Here is a 20,797-nt window from a genome sequence, read left to right on the forward strand (position 1 = left end):
GACTTGGGTCGTCCGTCTCCGCCGCCGCCCGCTCCGGATACTAAGCGGGAGCGTGCCACCAAGAATGCTCCGCCGACGATTCCTAAGCCCAGAGCACCCCAAAGCGCAAACGGTCGCCCCTCCCAAAGGTACGTCATGCTAATCTTCCTATCAGACCTTATGACTTACACCATACGCCTGATGACTATACACGCACATTGCAGAAGGAAGTGAAAAAGATCAGATCACGTGCAAGTGCAAGTGGGAGCAAATCAAGTTCAACTACAAGCAAGAAAAAATCAGACGTTCCTCAGCTTGGACAACAGGCCAAACAGTCGATCCCACCCCTCAAGGTGTTAACCGAGAATGTTCCCCCTCCGATGCAGGGGCTAGCTTTAGAAAGAGCAAAGGAGTTGGCGGCTGCATGTGGTGTCTCGGTTGAAGAATTGCTATCTTCCCAAGACGACAAGATACCCAAGGCTGTGGTAGCCCCTAAGCCACAGTTTGTCATGGATGAGCCATTGGTCAGCAAAGATGATCTCCCAACAAATATGCGTTACTTGCATCAATGGTACTTAAGTGAATCAAATAATGGGAGAACGATGATCGTGCTGAGTGTCCCACAGGAGTACTACGCCACCCTGAACAAATCCATATCGACTTTGTGAACTCTTCCAAATGTACAATGGCGACGCCCTCGACAAATCGCTTATGAGTTGCTATTGTCTGTAAGGTTTTCAATTCGTTGTCTACATATAACTTTTTTAGTTATTTTAATTCATTGTCTATATATAACTTGTACTCTATTATGCAGAATGAAGATTCTGGATTGTAAAAGTAAGAGCATCCTAAATATTGGGTTTACTGACCCAGATAAAATACATATAGCGACGCTAACTAATTACCCCAAGGAGACGGAGGAAAACCTTCTAAGGTTTCTAACAGATCAAAATTTCTGTGACCACATACTGTTTCCATACAACTTCAGGTGAGGGTCTTTACTCTGTTGTGTCCATTCACTTATAAGTGTAAATGATAAATTACTGACATATATATATATATATATATATATATATATATATATATATATATATATACACACACACACACACATGTGCAGCTTCCATTGGATTCTGTTGGACATTCAAATTGATAAGGGAAGAGTTGATGCCTTCGACCCATTATCGAGACCCTTGGAACAGTTCCAAAGCCTGCAGGACATGCTCCAAGGGTAATTTCAATCATTCTTGCGCTCTATCGGTCTCTTTCGATGATTTTTTGATATATCAATTAATGAAAAACTTAGCAAATCATTATCCTTGTCGGGCAGGGTTTGGAAGCGGTTCAAGTGCGTGACTCCCGGTATCGAGCATGAGAAGCTGACCTTTAGTGCGGCTCAGGTAAGTAGTAGTATGTGTTGGAATTATGCCCTAGAGGCAATAATAAATATAGTTATTATTATAATTCCTGTATCAAGATAATCGTTTATTATCCATGCTATAATTGCATTGAATAAAGACTTATATACATGTGTGGATACATAGACAAAACACTGTCCCTAGCAGGCACTCATAGCTTATCATCAGGGATTGAACGTGTGCTTCCTTGACACGGTCATGACCCTGATGTAGGATCTTGATGGTCTCCCATGCCTCCTTCGCCGATTTCTTTCCGACGAGGTGTCGGAGCACATCGTTTGGCATGGCGGAGTAGATCGCCGTTGACGCCTGGCGATCCGTCCGGTACTTCACCGCACCCTTCGCGTACTCGGCGCCGCCGGGGTCGACAGCTTGCCAGAACTCCGCTCCCTTCATCGTGACCTCCATTTTCATCGCCCATAATGCATAGTCCTCTCGATCCAACCAGGGGAATTGCGACACCCCCACCATCAGCATCAATGCTTTCGCTCCTGCCACAACGATCTCCTTGCCCGGGTTCGACATGATCTTTCGATTGCTTTCCGAAAATCATTTCAATAAACCAAGCTATAGATACCGAACGCTGTGCTTAATTCTTTGGTTGGAGAAAATGGTCGCTGTGCTTAATGTCCTTCTGGAATTTCTCTGCTTCCAGAAAGTAGGCCATGCCCACCTTTTCCAAAAATCTCCACACAGCGGGGGTCGAGGGCATCTGCTTTGTTTGGCCGCCGCTTCCCTTTGCCAGCACTGAACAGTAGATGCTGTGCGCATCATTTGCTTGTCTACCATAGAATGATCGCTGATGCCACCGCTCCGAAGTAGGAATAACATATTGCTACAGCAGATGGTGTTATTTGGGTTAGTAAAATACAGCTACAGCAGGTGGTGTTATTCGCTGCTACAGATTCTAGGATTTTCCTCCGGTCTTATTGATGATTAAATTTGATTTGGTATGATGTATAACCATCGGTTCAATATATTATTCATTTGTATTATTCATATAAGGTTTGGGAAGAAAGCCTTTTTTAAGGAGGGATTAAAGTTATGAACATGATTCAGTGAGCAGAAGGACGTCATAAATTCCTAAGTATAGGAAATTGTACTAAGTGTATTTATCTATGGTCTTACTTCTTAATTCCATTTGTTGTTGTGTTTATCATGCTTTCTTTACTGGTAAAAAAGTACATCTGAATTTTAGGCGAGTACGTCAGCATGAGTAAACCGCCCCGGCACCCACTGCGTAGGCAGCCATAGCCAGGTTGAAAAGCAGTCCCTGTCGCAATGTGGATTGAGCCATTATCGACTCACGCTAACGGCTGGAAACTAGGGTTCCCCTTCCCCTTCTAGTCTGCCAGAGCGCATGAGTAATTCAATCTAGATTACTTAATATTTATAGATTATTATATCTACTTAAACTAAAGAAGGGATTCAAGAAAAGATTTGCTGTTGGTAGGGACGTGCTTTGGACGTGCACGCTTACTAGTTTATGTAAGTTAGTAGGATAAAAGCTAAAAAAGTGTTTGACAAAGTAGATATATTTAGGATGTATCAACAGGCTGCACCTATGATGGAAACAAAGAGGTGTTGGCATTTCCCTCATTGAAATGCCATAGTTGTGATAAACTACATGTATATAGAAATATTTTGATCATCCTAGACACATGGAGACCCGCACATGAACCATGAATCGTGCAACATGTGAGTGCTACATCTTCGATGAAAAACATACTTTTCCTTTAAAAAAAACTAAATGTCTTGCATTATCCAGTTAACATTGTAAAATGAACTCTGTAATTATATCCGGCTCCAATGAAATGCAAAAAGAATGCAATGCCTCTCACACTACCTTTGCAGTTTCGCATTTTTCATACAAAGGGTGATTGCATACCCTACAATAAAGGAAGGGTGCATGTATTGTATCCTACTCTCCGATCTCGTCCAGGATGCAGTCACGACATTTGAATACTTTGAGATGTTTTGATTCAGAGGCAGTTATGTTCACACATTTGCCATGGAACCACTGGTCACATATGTCACAGCAAATCCAAAAGGCATTTGCATGATACGCAGCGCTACAGACTCCGCAAAAGTCTGTAGCTTCATGATCCTTTCCTTTCTCTTCAGCAGGCTTCCTAGAGCCCTTGTTTGGAGCAGACAAACCTTGCATCGAGTCTTGATATGGTAGCATGTTTACTTCAGCAGGTGTGATAGAGTCTACGTCTGGATTGTACATGTTCTCTTGAGCTGGTGCGCTCGAATCCCTGTTTGGATTGTATACATTGGGCGCTATGTCTCGAGATGGTGGTGCAAATGTCAATATCCAAGAAGTACCATAAGAGAGGTAGAATTCGTCATGGACAGTTGATATCTTGTTCACCATATCAAATAATCGCATCCTGAAAGAGAAAGTAAACCAACTTCAGCAAACCCGGAATTGGCTGCGCAAGCAATATGTAACACATGACATTCTTCGTGCATGGAGGAACTATATAAGCACTCAAATATAATGATTTAAATAGAAGATCGAGACCACCCTAATAAGAATAGCTCATTATTTAATAATGAGGCTCTAATAATTATTTCTGCAGGACTATCGTTCCATTGAAGCTATTTTCTCTCTCGTGTTTATTAAATAAATAAAAAACAGGATATTATGTCAAAAGGTGGAATCTTCTGTGGGCTTGTTTGAAATCATAGGAATTGCATACTGTTTTGTTATATAGAGGTTACAGATCCCCCCCCCCCCCTCCTTTTATTGCATTCATTGATTCTTCTACATGCATATGCTTTATGAGCTGTGAAATTAGTGGCTACGTTTCTCACATTACACATATAGATGTCATAAATGCTAAGTGTATAACAAAAATGTTTTCAAAGGAAGTAGCAGCAGTAGCAACAGTAGTAGTTTTGTAGTAATGTACTTTTGTTTGGCGTCGAGAAGAGTAGTCAAGAATAAGGCGACGCCCATGAGCCACGAGTCGGAGTGGCGGACGACGTATGACAGGTAGTCATAACGGTTCATATATTCTGGCCTGGGGTTGATGCCTAGTTTCGGCTCTGGCAGGCCCGGCGGCAGCATCTTCTCAGGCAGCGTCAAACTCCATTTCCCGTCCGGGTACCCGTACAAGCACATTCGCTCCTTACCTGAAGCAAGAAAATGAAACAAACCATCAGCCGGTGATTTGCACACTTCACCATTTTATATTTACTAATTGTATAATTGGGGGTATCATATGTTATTTAAAAAAAACTACCTCTTGAAACCATGGATTTGACAGGAAGTCATTATGTTATTCAAACAGGTCTGATCTTGGTACATGTGAAACAACCCTATTGTAAAAAAACGAGGAGATTGAATTGATAGATTGCGTGTTTCTTTTAGATTTGAGCAGTAAAATTTCCTCATTTTAATTAGTTATTCAGCATGAAATACCCATGCCATGCATATGGCTTGGTGATGGCGAAGTTCACATCATTGGCTGAAGACTTGGAATTTGCCGGTATACTTTTAGCCTATTAGGATGCGTGATAAACATACAGATTTTATTTTTGCTAAATTTATAACGTCTCTCTACTTTTGGCAAATTAAAAATTAAGCAGCCTTCTGTATATCATACACGAGAAAGATCGCATGTGCTCACACAATTATGTATGTTTATATACATTGTGTGTTGCCAGTGGAAAATAGCTAGAATCCATATTTCCCGATATTTATTTAAAAAATGAACACTACTGAAATAAAGAGAAAACTGTGTCATTTATCTGACTTAGTTTAGTGAAAATATATATCTGTAATATATGTGGCTTAAAATTTACAAATATTTTAAAATAAAACACAGTGCATGGATACTCTTCATCACCTGGAGAAAATGAGTGCCCCCGTGTACTATTGTACACACTTTTCCATGAATATTCTATGTAAATAGTAATGCATGATCGAATCTTAGAAAAGATATAGTCGAAAAACAGTTGAATGTTTTGTTGGCTACAAGTATAGAATGACTGTAATGAAATTATGACCAAACACTATCGTATTTCTTAAGTAGAATAGGAAAAAAAATATACATCCACCAAAGAATTTGTCATATGCAATACTATAACCCACCAGTACAGATGCAGCCTTCGTAAATTTGCTACAGTGTTACATCTTCTAACAATCTGGATTTCTTGGGGCATGGCACTCCATGAATATATATCATGGGCATTGATTTCACACACTTTTCAATTGAAAAATTCTGTGCAAGCAAAAAATACTACCACCAATTCACAGAGTTGTTCATAACTCGATACTCTTTTGCCTTTCTCTAACAGAAAATAAACAAGGTTGTATATCTGAAAATAACCTTTTTTCAAAGAACTATATTTGAAAGTAACTGATCAAACTATCGTCCAAATTCCCTTGTCTTTCAATACAGAACTTCACTAGGCCGTGCAGCAACTCTGGATTGAGGACTAATTTCTTTTCATGAAAAATGGGCTCTGAGATTTCATAAGCCAGATTTAGAATTTTATAATTAAAACCGGATCTAAAATTTCATGGACAACAGGTTCTAAAAAATACAGCTACAAATGCCCGTAGTTTGTTAACTCAACACTTTTTTGCTATGTCTTATAAGAAATATAAACCGTTATATATATGTTTCAAAATAACTTTCCCCCCTGAGTTTTGGCATGTTTCAATACAGAACTCCACTAGATCTGAAATTTCATGTCAGATGAAACTATATCAGCATATCCCTAATACAAAAATAAACATGGTTATATGTTTGAAGTTAACTGACCATAGTATCGGCCTTCACCATGTTTCAATACAGATCTTCACTAGCTCGTGCAAGCACGGGACTAATGACTAGTTTTTTCTTAATAAAAAATGGATCTGAAACTCATGTGAGATGAATCTATCAGCCTATGCTTAATACAAAAATAAGCACGGTATCTGAAGTTATTTCATTCCTATGTGTAATACATAAATAAACATGTTTAAAAGTAACTGACCAAACTATCTGCAAGTTTCAAATCAGAATTCCAGTAACCCGTGCAACAGCACGGAATTGATAGCTGGATTTTCTTAATAGAAAATGGATCTGAAATTTCATGTGAGACGGATTTACAATTTTGTAGTAAAAATGGATCTAAAATTTCAGGGACAGACGGATCTATATACTACGTACCTTCCTCGCACAATAAATCATATAATTTTTCCTGATCTGCGTGAATGACAACAAGGAGGAGAACGACTGATGTTAGATCCATCTGCACGTACGGGTCAGATATATAGAGGAAAAAGGTTTAACTAAGGAGGGTCCCCGTGGCGTACCTTGGGTGAGGGCTCCGACGAGCGCCCTGCGGCGGCCAGAGAAGTCCTCATAGATGTTCTCCACGGTCCATGATACTGCGGGACGGGACCGCCATTCAGCGGGGTCTGCCCGCGACAGGATTGATGAAGGCCGCCCACGAATGCGCACAGCGAGACGAGGCCTGGTGGGGGTAGGCTTGGAGGAGGAGCCGGCGCCAGCTGCGTCCATGGGACGAGATTCGTGCTAGGTTCGTCGATGGAGCGCGTGAGGGGAGGAGGGTGAAAAAATGGATCGATGGGGGCGCTCTGTTGCTTTGCTGCTTTCTATAGAGCCGGCGTGAAGAAGACTGGGGAACGGAGGACGCGGGCGGCCGGGTTACTACTTTCCATTCCCGTCTCTAGGCGGGATGTATTGGTTTTCCTTCCTATCACGTTTTTGCCAGCACTGGTGAAATTACTACAGGATGGCTGGCGTGCAAATCCTATGGCTAATGACGTGTGGTCCTTTATTTCCCTCATTAATTTCTTTTGTTTTTTTTAAAAGGCATTTATTTCCTTCGTTGTGAAACAGTATACACCACAGGATGTTCACCCACGTTTCTGAAATGCATGATGCCTTAGACATGAGGTATGATGCCTTAGACATGAGGTCTCTAATATGAAACGCTGACTCTTATTTTGTATGCTCGTAAATGTTGCTAATAGGTTAAGGGATATGTTTGGATTCTAACCAAATACTCCCTCCATTACAGTTTATAGGGCGTACATCACATAGCGCTGGGACCAAGGTCAGTTATTAACTTATTATCGCCTCTACTTTTCTTTGGGTGTGTGAACAGCGGAGCATTGACACTACACATGTGTATACAGAAATAATTTTCTACGGATGATGGTAGCTACACACTGCCCCAATTATTATCTCTAATTATTTTGTTAAATTATTTTAGACTATGAAAATAACTATGATGAAAACATCGTGAATTTGGACAAGACATGCAAGCAAACATGCAATTATGTCAAATAGGCAAGCAAAAAGATTGAGAGAAATGAGAAAATGTTATTTCTACACAATGGAAAGACATTTTTGTCAAAAAGGTAATGAAAAAGATAGGGAGAGGTGAGAAAAAGTCATTTATATCAACAAAAATGCACTTGTGTCAATGTCATTGAAACCCAACACTTCATATATCAAGAAAAGGCATTTATTCCAAAGGGTTTGTAGCTATGCATAGGAAACTGCCTCTCCATGCGTATATGAGTAATACATAGAGTACTAATTAGCTCATTGGAGTAAATGTAATGCGCCCAAAATATGAGTAATACAAGTGTTTTAAAATGTTAGCTACTTCATCCTTTCATCTGTCACTCCTAGTTTAGCTCATTTGAAATGCTTAAATTAACTTCTTAGAGTCTGCACATGTGTAGGGTGACGTCCCGTGCCCGTCCTCACCGTTGTCTCTATCGCCCCGCGCCGATCTCGTCGCGAGCACGACCGTGGTGAGCCTCTTGTTCTTGCTTGTATGATTTAGATACATACTTGTATAAATTACTTACTTTCATTATTTTTTTGTTATTGTATAGTATGATGGTTTTGGTATCCGCCTCCGTCGGCCCTCGTCCTTTCTATGATTCGGATGTGGTATATATTATCTTTTATAACTACTTGTTTTATTTAGTGTTTATGACAATTATGACGACCAACGTGACATATATTTTTAATCTAGGAGGTATGTCAACCGGAAATTCCAACCCACATAGAAATTCTTCTCGAGAAGTTAAATTTGGTTGAAAAAGAAAACAAATACTTGAAGGAAAAATTGAAAATAATTGAGGACAAGAATATGGAATTGGAGTTGCATGTCGCCGATGTCATCGATGATCGCAAGATGAAGATCGATGTGATGCTGTTGAAGATGGATGCAATACGCTTGAAGATGGATGAAATGCGCTTGAAGGTTAGGAATATTTGAAAATATGCCATTGATAAAGAGGCTTGGTATCATTATGTTGTTGGGTCAATTGTTACCTTAGTTGCGATTTTGATCGCACTTGTTATTGCATTTAAATGTTTTACATAGTTGTATATTGTTTTATGGAAGAACTTTATGTATTTATTTTTTGCAATAATAACATTTGATCATTACTGCCCTACGGTTTTAATGTGATGATGAACTTGTATTAATTTGGTCATATGTTCTGCAATGGTTTTTCAATATATACTTAATTTCATAATAGAGATGAACCGTCAATGGACGTACGGTGACCGACGCACTTAAGTTCACACAAAATGGTATCCTCGACCGAGGTTAGCAACCTTATCCTTTTCATCTGTAATTGATACAAAAATATTGCATGTGTCAATGTACGGTGGTCATTGCACTATTCATGTATGATGCTAGATAGATGCACGGAAGCGATGGATGTATGGCGAACGACGCGGTTCCGGATTTATTGCAGGCCGGCATAAATTTATCGATGTGGCTGAGGCAAGCAAAGTGGATAATTTTATGCCTTGTCCATGTGTTGTCTGTCGAAACATGAAGGAGTACTCTAGCTCGAAAAACATTCATTTCCACTTGCTTCAGAGAGGCTCATGCCCGCATATTATTGTTGGACCATGCATGGAGAAAGAGGGGTTAGGATGGAAGACAATGAAGAAGAAGATGAAGATGACAACTATCCTATGTTCACTGAAGAATACGGTGATACTACAATGGAAGACAATGAAGAAGAAGGAGGTGAAGAACAACCGGCATCAGATGAGCCTGCTGATGGTCTTGGTCGGGTCATTTCTGATGCAAAGAGAGAATGCAATACAAAAAAGGAGAAGCTGAAATGAAAGGCAGAAACTGTTGAAATGGAAGGCAGAAACTGGTTTATCTGACAAGGGATTTGAGAAGTTACTGAAAATATTGAAGCTGAAACTTCCAAAGGATATCGAATTTTCCGAGACTACGTACGAAGCAAAGAAGGCTATCGACCCTCTTGGATTAGATGTGCAGAAGATACATGCATGCATTAACGATTGCATCCTGTACCGCGGTGAGAAGTACGAGAATATGGATAAATGCCAGGTATGCACTGCATGTCAGTACAAGATCAGACAGGATGACCCTGGTGATGTTGAGGGCGATGACGAGCCCCTCAGGAAGAAGGTTCCTGCTAAGGTTATGTGGTATATGCTCCTATAATACCACGGTTGAAACGTCTGTTCAGAAACAATGAGCATGCCAAGTTGATGCGATGGCACAAAGACGATCGTAAGATAGACGGCAAAAAGTTGAGACACCTCACAGATGGGTCGCAATGGAGGAAAATCGAGAGGGAGTGGCCGGACTTTGCAGATGACCCAAGGAACTTATGGCTTGATACAAGTACAGACGGCATGAATCCTTTTGGGGAGCAGAGCTGCAATCACAGCACCTCGCCGGTGACTGTATGTATCTACAACCTTCCTCCTGTTGGGGAACGTCGCATGGGAAAAAAAATTCCTACGCGCACGAAGACCTATCATGGTGATGTCCATCTAAGAGAGGGGATGTGTGATCTACGTACCCTTATAGACCGTACAGCAGAAGCGTTAGTGAACGCGGTTGATGTAGTGGAACATCCTCACGTCCCTCGATCCGCCCCGCGAACCGTCCCGCGATCAGTCCCACGATCTAGTGCCGAACGGACGGCACCTCCGCGTTCAGCACACGTACAGCTCGACGATGATCTCGGCCTTCTTGATCCAGCAAGAGAGACGGACAGGTAGAAGAGTTCTCTGGCAGCGTGACGGCGCTCCGGAGGTTGGTGATGATCTCGTCTCAGCAGGGCTCCGCCAGAGCTCCGCAGAAACGCGATCTAGAGGTAAAACCGGGGAGATATGTGGTCGGGCTGCCGTGGCAAAGTTGTCTCAAATCAGCCCTAAAACCTCCGTATATATAGGGGGAAGAGGGGGAGCCTTGCCTTGGGGTCCAAGGACCCCTAAGGACTTCGGCCGAGCCAAGGGGGGGAGATCTCCCCTTCCAAACCGAGTCCTATGGCGCATAGGGCTCTTTTGGGCTGTCCCACCAGCCCACTAAGGGCTGGTGCACCACCCCCAATGCCTATGGGCTTCCCCGGGATGTGTTGCTGTCGGGACCCCGATCCTAAGCCATAGGAATCCAGCCTGTGACACATCGCATCCCTTTGTGGTCTCACGCACGGTTAACTCCACGGTTGCAGCCTTACCTTAGCCGGGACCGTTTGCGTCTTTTGACTCACGTATGCGATAGTGTCGCTAGCAATCCAATGTCAAAGAACCCGGATCGACATGTCTAGTCATAAACCAAAGTGGCAGTTCCGCACAAGGCAGGCATACATGACCCAACAAAGCAGGTGTCGGTCATCAACGAACGTAGACGAGTCGTAGCAAGCTACAAGGACTCCATTACGTCGCGTGACATTTCCCCAGAGAGGACAGACACAACAGCTATGAAGGACACATGCCGGTCAACCAATGTGTCCGGAGCAGTAGCGGACTACCAAGGCTCGTTGGATCACAAAGGGGCATTTCCTTGTAAGGAGTGCTACTAAAGTTCACGGCTAGGTATTCGAACCCCATACATATCAAGTACGACACACGTACGCATGGCATACCGATATGTATAGATACATCGATGGCATCACAACATAACCATAAACATACAAACTTTATTTAAGAGGCTCGGAAGAGCCACACACATAATATTACACATTAAGGGTCTCACGACCCATAATAACAGTCATTCAGTTACAAGCCAGCGGAAGAGTTTAAACTGTCTGAGTACACACAGGGCAACTAGAAGGCACATGGCCTGACTATACTACAGATCCAACGTAGGGCCAGATCGTAGCTGAGACACCAGCTACTCGTCGTCATCGATGTCTACGAAGAACCCTCCATTAGGGTCATTAGCAACCTCTGCAACATTTATTAAGCAAACATGAGTACGAAGGTACTCAGCAAGACTTTAGGAGAACTAACTACTCATGCAAGGTATCAAAAGGTATTGTGGGGTTTCATGCGGGAAGCCAGCATTTGACTCGTGGCTAGACAACTTGCTTTTTGAAATTAGTTTTGACAACTTGATTTCTCGCACACGAGTCCACTAACACCACAACAATACACTATCGTGGAATCATTCCGTCTCCATACGGAAATGCCGTCCACGACACTCACGCTTATCTTGACAATTTTATGAGTAGCCATTGAAGTTATCTATGAACAACATATGTCTCCAAGTAGTCCATATCCGCGGACGCGGCTATTCGAATAGATCATAACCCTGCAGGGGTGTACTTCGTCACACACGCTCCCGCCACTTATCGCCATGTGCACGTCATGCACCTCGGCAACCTTCAAGCGGAAGCCCAGCGAGGGAGTCAGCCACGACCGTTAACCACACTAGTACCTAGTCCAGGTTTATCGCCTATCTGAGAGTAACCCGTACGGAAGTCTGGCCGAGGTTTCCGCCACGGCCTCAAACGATGTGCGCAGGGTTCTCAAGCCCACCATCCGGGTGCCACTTGGTACACCGTGCCACTGCCTACCGCATCACGGTCCACCTCTCAGGTCAGCACCATGCACGGCCTCCAGCATTTCTATAAACACCAGAAACTACTTCCAACTCCTGGACCGAGTACTACGTGATTAATAGGCCGAGCGGGGTCATATTTCAGGGCCCAGCATGTGGTAGTATCTAGTCTTGGATTACATACACGGAACTCAGTTCCTAAGGACGGTTCCAATGAAACAACCCGCCATGTACTCCTACACAGCCTTTCACCGGTACCTTTACCAAATCAAGTTCAACACACAACCTTTGCTCACCGAACACATTCCACATTTCTGTTCATCTCCCAGATGACAGACCATACACAACTCTAAGCATAGCATGCATAGCAGGATAAGGCACATCATAGCTCAAGCAACTACCAGGTATGCTAGGTTGCAAGGTTCGGCTATTTACTGTGACAAGGTTAAGTCATGCCAAGGAAGTGGGTCCAACTATCGTGGCAAAAGAAGTTGAAGCATTTGGTCCTAATGCAATAAATAGGTGCAGGAGCAAGAACATAGGAGTTATCGGAATGATCAAAAGGGTTGCTTGCCTTGTTGCTCAGAGGAGGAACGATATCCGTCAGACGGATATTCGGTGGAATCCGGGGGTGCGGAGCCTACCGAAATGAATGGCAACATTCAATAACATTCATATGCACTCAAAATGATGCATGAGCATGGCATGAGAATGCAAAGTGATAAGTTATTATAATCAAGATGTTTTAGGTTTAGAGTTTATTTGAATCACATTCGAATAGCAATTTAAACGGGTATTCTCGGATACCGGTTTAGTTGATTCGACCTGATGCTCGGTTCATCTTGATGTTAACATGCAAGAATTGTCATGTTATGATACTGATTTGTACTTAGGGCAGTGTGTGATCATTGCATTTATAATGAAATTTGGATATTTTTGCAAATTCCATTTATAAAGTGATTAAAAGAATTGAATTATTCCTTATTTCACAAATTAGGGTCCTGTAACTTTTTCAAACATAGTTGAAAATAGCATAATCAGAATCCTTGAATTTTTCTGATACTTTTTCATATATAAATTATTTTCATTGGAGTTACAGATTAATTTCTATGATTTTTGCAATTTTTAGCAATTTCCTGAATTAGTTTTAAACTGGAAATTCCATTTATTGCATCAGGCTGACGTCAGCAGGTCAACCGACCTGTTCAGGTCAAACCTGACAGGGGGGCCCCACTGGTCAGCCTCTCTGGGACTAATCCCGCGCTGACCAGCCCCTAATTGGGGTTTGACCAGGCGTGGGGCCCTCTGGCAGCGACTGAGGGGAGGGCGATTACGCCCTAATGGTCGGCCACGTCGACGGCCACCGGAGGGTGGTCGCCAGCGACCAAACCCGCGGAGGAGGGCTCGCCGAAGGCGACCTAGACGGCGCTGCACAACACCAAAACGCACGCGGTTTGCAGCTACAGCATGCTCGCGAAGTGGCCGATCCGGCAGGACCATCTGGGGAGGCTAGGGTCGCCGGAAGAGGTGTCGGCGACGAGCCGGAGCGGCGGCCGAAGCTCGGGCGTCATCGGGGGCTTTGAATCAGAGGGATCTACGCTCGATTCTTAGCTGCTACGGCATCTACGCGTCGTCCTGGAGCTGTTGGTGCCCTTGGAAGGACGAGCTGGACATCGGAGGGCTACCGGCGACGAGCGGCAGCGGCGGTCCTCGTCGCGCTCCGGTGAAACTAGGGCTAGAGGAGGGGATCGGCGGGGAAAACTTAGGGAAAACGACCGCAGGCTCACAGGGAGTGCAGAGCAGAGCTCAGACGGCTCGGGGAAGGCCTGGGGGCGACGAATCGACGGGAGAGGTCCGGCGGCCGGAGGAGGAAGATGACGGCGTTGCAGGGCTCGAGGAGGCTTCGGTTTCTGCAGAGATGACCAGGGCGACGAGGCGGAGCTAATGGCGTGCTCTGGGAGGGGATCCTATGGCCAGGGGCATGGGCAGCTCGAGCTCGAGCTCGGCTCTAATGGTGGCAATAGGGAGAAGGAGGGGATCCGGGAGGAGGGGAAGAACCGAGGCGGGGAATGGATAGGGGAAGCTCTGGGGAGCTTATCCCCGTCGTCGCCAGCGCGAACCGGCGGCCAGGTAGGCACGCAGGTGCGTGGCCGCGCCGGAGGAGGCGGCGGCCACCTCCTGCTGCCTACTGGCGCGAGGGAGGGGACGAGCGGGGAAATGGGCCGGGCCAGGCTTGGGCGAGAGGTAAGTCTTTTCCATTTTTTTCTGTTTTTGTTTTTCTGTTTTGCTAGTTATTGTTTTGCTAATTATTTCAGCTCCAAAACAAAAAGTAAAAACTATTTTAGACCTCCTGAAATATTTGTTATAATATCCCCACTCATTTCCAAGCTTTTCAACATTTTTGGAAAATTATAGTTTCTGATTTCAATTTTTAAATTTGAAACAAGTAGCTTTTGCATTTATTTAAAATGCTTAAAGTGTCAAGAAAATAGTTTTCTCCAATGCTCATCTACTTTCATGATTTATCAAAAAGTTTGAACATTTCTTGAGGCCATTTTGGGTTCATTGATTTTGAACTAGTTGAAATTTCCTTTAATTGAAATGGTGGCTAGGGTTTTGAGTTTTTCCTTTGCCACTTTGTTGTTTTTGTTGAAACTTCTTAGATGAAAATGCAAAAAAAAGACATGAGCACAATGCTATCTTGCTTAAGGATTAGGGATGTGACAACTCACCTCCACTCAAAAGAATCTCGTCCCGAGATTTAGAAGTCGTCGGAAATAACGCAGGATATTCGAGTCGGAGACGATCCTCTCTTTCCCAAGTTGCCTCCTTTTCAGAATGATTTGACCACTGAACTTTAAGAAACTTGAGGTTTCGACGTCGAGTGGTACGCTCAGCTTGATCAAGAATACGCACGGGGTATTCTCGATAAGAAAGGATATCTTGTAGATCAAGCGTTTCGTGGTCCACTTCACGGATAGGATCCGAAAAGCAACGCCTGAGTTGCGAGACGTGGAAAACATCATGAACCTTGGAAAGATGCGGAGGAAGTTCCAACTGGTAGGCAACTTCTCCTCGTTTGGCAAGAATGCGAAAAGGTCCAATGTAACGAGGAGCCAATTTGCCCTTGATACCGAATCGATGGGTACCCTTCAAAGGTGTAACCCGAAGGTAAGCCTTCTCGTCAACTTCAAAGGTCACAGCCTTATGATGACGATCATATTGGCTCTTTTGACGAGATTGGGCTGTTTTCAACTTTTCACGAATAATGCGAACCTGGTCTTCTGCATCCTGGATCATGTCTGGGCCAAAGAGTTGCCTCTCTCCGGTTTCTGACCAATTAAGAGGGGTTCGACATCTTCGTCCATAGAGAACTTCAAAAGGGGCTTTGCCCAAGCTTGATTGGTAACTATTGTTATAAGCGAATTCATACCGAACGAAATAACACAAGCTCGGAGCATATCTTCTAGGATTTGATTCACTCTTTCTACTTGACCACTTGATTGAGGATGGAAAGCAGTGCTAAAAGATAGGTGAGTCCCCATGGCATTCAGAAAACTTTCCCAGAAGCGAGAAGTAAAGATACTCCCACGGTCCGAGTTAATTTCCAGGGGAACACCATGAAGAGACACTATTCGAGAGATATATAACTCTGCTAGCTGGCTAGCTGTTATACTCTCACGAACAGGAAGAAAATGAGCCACTTTGGAAAGACGGTCAATGACCACAAAGATAGCATTATTTCCTTTCTTGGTCTTGGGAAATCCAGTAATGAAATCCATGCTAACTTTATCCCATTTCCATTCAGGAATAGCTAAAGGTTGAAGGGTGCCAGCAGGCCTCTGATGTTCTGCCTTAACTCGACGACAAACATCGCAGTTAGCAACGAACCCAACAATTTCTCTCTTCATCATAGTCCACCAGAACCTCTGGCGTAGATCCTGATACATCTTGGTACTACCGGGATGAATGGTGAGAGGAGAATCGTGAGCCTCCTTAAGGATTAACTGCCTTAGATGTGGGTTCTTAGGAACCACTAAACGATTCTGGAAGAACACCACACCTTGATCATTCATGGAAAATTCTTTAGCGTTTCCGCTAAAAATATTCTCCTTGATCCGTGATATACCCTTGTCACGCTTTTGGCCAGCTATAATTTGATCCTTAAGAGTAGGCTTCGCCACCAGGGTAGAAAGGAATCCTTGAGGAACAATATGAAGATTCAACTTCCGAAAGTCCTCATGGAGATGTGGTTGACCTTGTTGTAGCATCAAATTGTTACAATAAGATTTACGACTTAGTGCATCGGCCATAACATTGGTCTTCCCCGGGGTGTAAGTTATCCCTAAGTCGTAATCAGAGATCAACTCAACCCACCGTCTTTGCCTGAGATTCAAATCTGGCTGGGTGAAGATATATTTCAGACTTTGGTGATCAGTGAATATTTCGCAACGATTACCCAAAAGGTAATGTCGCCAAGTTTTTAGTGCATGGACCACAGCTGCAAGCTCAAGGTCATGTGTGGGATAATTATCCTCATGTGGACGCAACTGACGAGATGTGTATGCGATCACATGACGATCTTGCATGAGAATGCAACCTAATCCTTGTCGCGAGGCGTCGCAATAGATAACAAAGTCCTTAGAAAAATCTGGTGGTAGCAACACAGGTGCGGAAGTCAGGCGTCTTTTCAGTTCCTGAAAACTATGCTCGCACTGTGGTGTCCACTCGAACTTTTTATCTTTCTTGAGGAGTTCAGTTAGAGGCTTTGCAACCTTGGAGAAATTCTCGACGAAGCGGCGACAATAGCTCGCTAGACCAAGAAAACTCCTAACTTGCTTAACCGATTCAGGTGGAGTCCAATCCAGGACAGCTTGAACTCTCTCGGGATTGACAGCAATACCCTTACCAGAGATTACGTGGCCTAGATAGGTCACTTCTGGTAACCAGAATTCACATTTTGAAAATTTGGCATAAAGGAGATGCTCTCGAAGTTTCATCAATACCAGCCTTAGATGCTCGGCATGTTCTTGTTCATTCTTCGAGTAGATGAGAATATCATCGAGGTATACCACGACGAATTTATCCAAATACTCCATGAAGATTGAATTCATCAGCCGAGAGAAGGTGGCTGGGGCATTGGTTAAACCGAAGGACATAACGGTGTACTCATATTGGCCATAACGAGTAACAAAAGCCGTTTTTGGAATGTCCCCGTTCTTAATCTTGATTTGATGGTATCCCAACCTCAAATCCATTTTGGAGAAGACTGAGGATCTAGCGAGCTGATCGTACAGATCGTTGATCCTGGGGAGCGGATACTTGTTCTTAATGGTGACCAGGTTAACTGGTCGGTAATCTACAACCATCCGATCCGTTCCATCTTTCTTCTTGACGAAGAGGACGGGACAAGCCCAAGGAGAAGAGCTAGGACGAATGAAACCCTTGTTCAAGGCCTCATCTAATTGCTTCTTAAGTTCGGCTAGCTCTAGGGGTGCCATCTTATAAGGTCTTCTGGCTATTGGGACAGTTCCCGGAACAAGATCTATCACAAACTCTACATCTCTCTCAGGTGGAATTCCTCGCAGTTCCTCTGGAAAAAGATCCGGGAAGTCACGGACTACCGGAATGTCTTCAAGTTCCGGAAGAGGGTTGGCATTTAGGGAATAGAGTTGGCATTTGGCAACTCGAGTAGAGACATTTACTATCTCACCCGAGGGATGGGTAAGCTGGACATTTCTAGATTGAGTATCAATCTTGGCATAGTGAGCTGACATCTAGTCCATGCCCAAGATGATATTAATATCCGAAGATTTCAATGCTATCAATGAGGCTAGAAAAACTAGCCTGTCTACTAGAATTTCATTGTCATAGGTTATCCTAGAGGTTTGCCATTTACTACCAGGGGTTTGGACAACCAATGGAATTGGCATATCACAAAATGACATGTTATGCAAGTGTGCATAACTTTCTGAAATGAAGGAATGAGAAGACCCAGTGTCAAAGAGAACGGACGCTGGGTGATGATTAACAAGAAGCGTACCCAGCATGACATCGGGATCCTCTGCAGCTTCTTCTGCTGACACATAATTCACACGGCCACGTGCAGGAGTTGGCTTCACATAAAACGCTTTGCCCGACTTGGCCTGCCCGACGGACTTTCCGGGTTGCTTGGCACCCACATTCTGAGGACACTCACAGGAATAATGCCCTGGTTCTCCACACTTGTAGCATATCACCTGGTTGGCACGTGGTGCAGCATTGCTAGCTGGACCACCATAAGCTTTTGCTGGAGGGTTGGCCTGATTCGTGTGAGGCGCCACGTAGGATGGCCTCGGAGTGTATCTTGGCGGTAGAGAACTGTTTGGAACCCACAACCTGCGTTTTGGAAACACGGAACCAGAGGACGAGCCGAAGTCACGGGAGTGCTTCCTTGTGGCTTCGAAGTCAGAATGACCAGTCTCCGCACTGATCGCTTTGTTGACCAGGGCTTGAAAGCTTGCACACTCATGGAGGCGCAGATCACGACGGAGCTCAGGGCTCAGACCCTTACGGAATCTTGCTTGCTTCTTGGCGTCAGTAGACACCTCCTCTGTTGCATAGCGGGCGAGGTTACCGAACTCGCGGCTATAGGCATCCACAGACAACTTGCCCTAAGTGAAGGCACAGAACGCCTCTCTCTTTCTGTCCATCAGGCCCTCTGGAATATGGTGCAGACGAAAAGCTGCACTGAAGTCTGCCCATGTGGCCACTGGTTCAGCGGGACGCATAGCTTCAAAATTCTCCCACCACAGATTGGCGGGTCCCTCCAGGAAATATGCTGCAAAGGTCACCTTGTCGGCCTCAGACACATTTGCAGAGCGAATCTTGTGTGAGATGCTGCACAACCAGTCATCAGCGTCGAGGGGATCGACGGAATGATGAAACTTTGGAGGATTCAGCTTCACAAAGTCATTGAGGGACACTGCAGCATTCCTAGGCCGTCGAGCCGTATTCTGCTCAATACGCTCTAGCAGTCGGTTGGTCTCCCTTTTGTTTCTTTCTGCCTCAAGCATCACTTCCACCAGAGAAGGCAGGTGAGGCAGGTCTTCCTGCGACGCTTGACTACCCTCACCTTGCTCATGAGCAGGGGCACGGTTCAACCTGGTGAACACCATCCTGGCAAACAAACTCATAGCTAAGACCAATATCAAATCAATACTAGCTATGGATTAAGAATGTACTGAACACACGGAATGCGGAAATGAATATCCGAACAACATGGTAACAAGCAACTGCTATATATACACCATGGTTCTTACACACCCTTACATAGTTCAGTACAAACTTACTCGAAGAGCAAACTACTGAAATTTTGAAACTACTCATCAGAGGCTTACAAGCTTCCTATACATTATTTATCTAGGCCTCCGGAATTCGTTTCACATTACTACCATACTCCACAAGTCACGCAGGACTGTGAACATACGGCTACTACCATACTATCCTTCCGCTCATAGCTCAGGCATCCGCATAGAACATCTCATAGAGATTACCTCCATGACCCGGAAGCTCAACCTGCGGATCAGGAAACACTCTAGCCTGAGATCCCTGGGATCCATAAGGACACGGATGTGGCCTTGGTCCCCTGACTGGTGGTAAGAGGGGTCCCCGAAGAGGTGTAACTCCTCCTATAGCTGGCCAGTCAACGTGGGCCGGAAGATGGGTCCTAACAGGGTTCAGCATCTCCATCTCTCCATACCCTGTCTGGACTACCGGTGCCAGCTGCGTCAAAGCTGTCCACAGACGGGCACGGGTAGCATAAAGCTCCATGCGGAGAGCACGAGCATCCTTGTCTCTCTTCTCTAGCATCTCAACAGTGGACTGCAGAAGTGGATCCTCCATAGAAGAATCAAAATAGACTCCACTGAGGTATCCCTCTTCACCAGACTGGGATGCCGGAACAGAGCAGAACTCTGAATTCTGCAGCAGTGCATGTCTCGCTCTCATAATAGTCAGCATTGAATAGGCAGCATCTTGTACTGCCATGTCAACAGTGACTCCCAACCCATAGGACCAATGGATTGGCTTCTCCGCTCCAGGGTAGTCTGGAAATACCCTAACAGTGCAGATGTACTGGCTCTGGTTGAAGTCTCGGTACTGTTCCTCTACCGTGTACTCGGGGTACCAGCGGTAACCGCACACCGACATCACCCTGACCAGCATGGCCGTATGACCCGGTACATCAATGCACCTGGTCAAACGTACCACCTGACGAGAAGGACGGCCAGGCATCTGTAAATAGAGAGTAATGCAAAAGCATTAGAGCTCCGAATGAAAAATTGGGCAGCATAACGGCTGTAAATGCTCAAAAACAAATTTGAGACAACCCAAAATGGAATAGCGTAACCACTCAACTATCAAGTTCAATTCTCTGGTCACCAAACTTACTTCCTGCTTCCTAGGAATAAAAGGAACCCAATATCTCTCGACCCGTAGTCCTATAAGCTACCGATCGGAAACACCAGCCTAGGAGAAGATGAGAAATCTAGTCCTTAATTCCCGCGGAAAAGACGAGGATGACC

General features: G+C 44.4%; 1 protein-coding gene across 1 annotated transcript; it reads right to left on the bottom strand.

Moving 5' to 3' along the window:
- Positions 1-3,076: 3,076 nt before the first annotated feature.
- On the bottom strand, positions 3,077-7,108 carry LOC123411459 (PHD finger protein ALFIN-LIKE 3-like). The gene is made up of 4 exons (XM_045104405.1): positions 6,715-7,108; positions 6,569-6,604; positions 4,319-4,541; positions 3,077-3,793 (listed from the first exon to the last, which is right to left on the bottom strand). Exons 1-4 carry the CDS (start codon positions 6,920-6,922, stop codon positions 3,319-3,321), a joined length of 942 nt encoding a protein of 313 aa, XP_044960340.1. The 5' UTR covers positions 6,923-7,108; the 3' UTR covers positions 3,077-3,318.
- Positions 7,109-20,797: the final 13,689 nt, after the last annotated feature.

The sequence above is a fragment of the Hordeum vulgare genome, chromosome 7H, assembly GCF_904849725.1.
Source record: "Hordeum vulgare subsp. vulgare chromosome 7H, MorexV3_pseudomolecules_assembly, whole genome shotgun sequence".
Lineage (NCBI taxonomy): Eukaryota > Viridiplantae > Streptophyta > Magnoliopsida > Poales > Poaceae > Hordeum > Hordeum vulgare.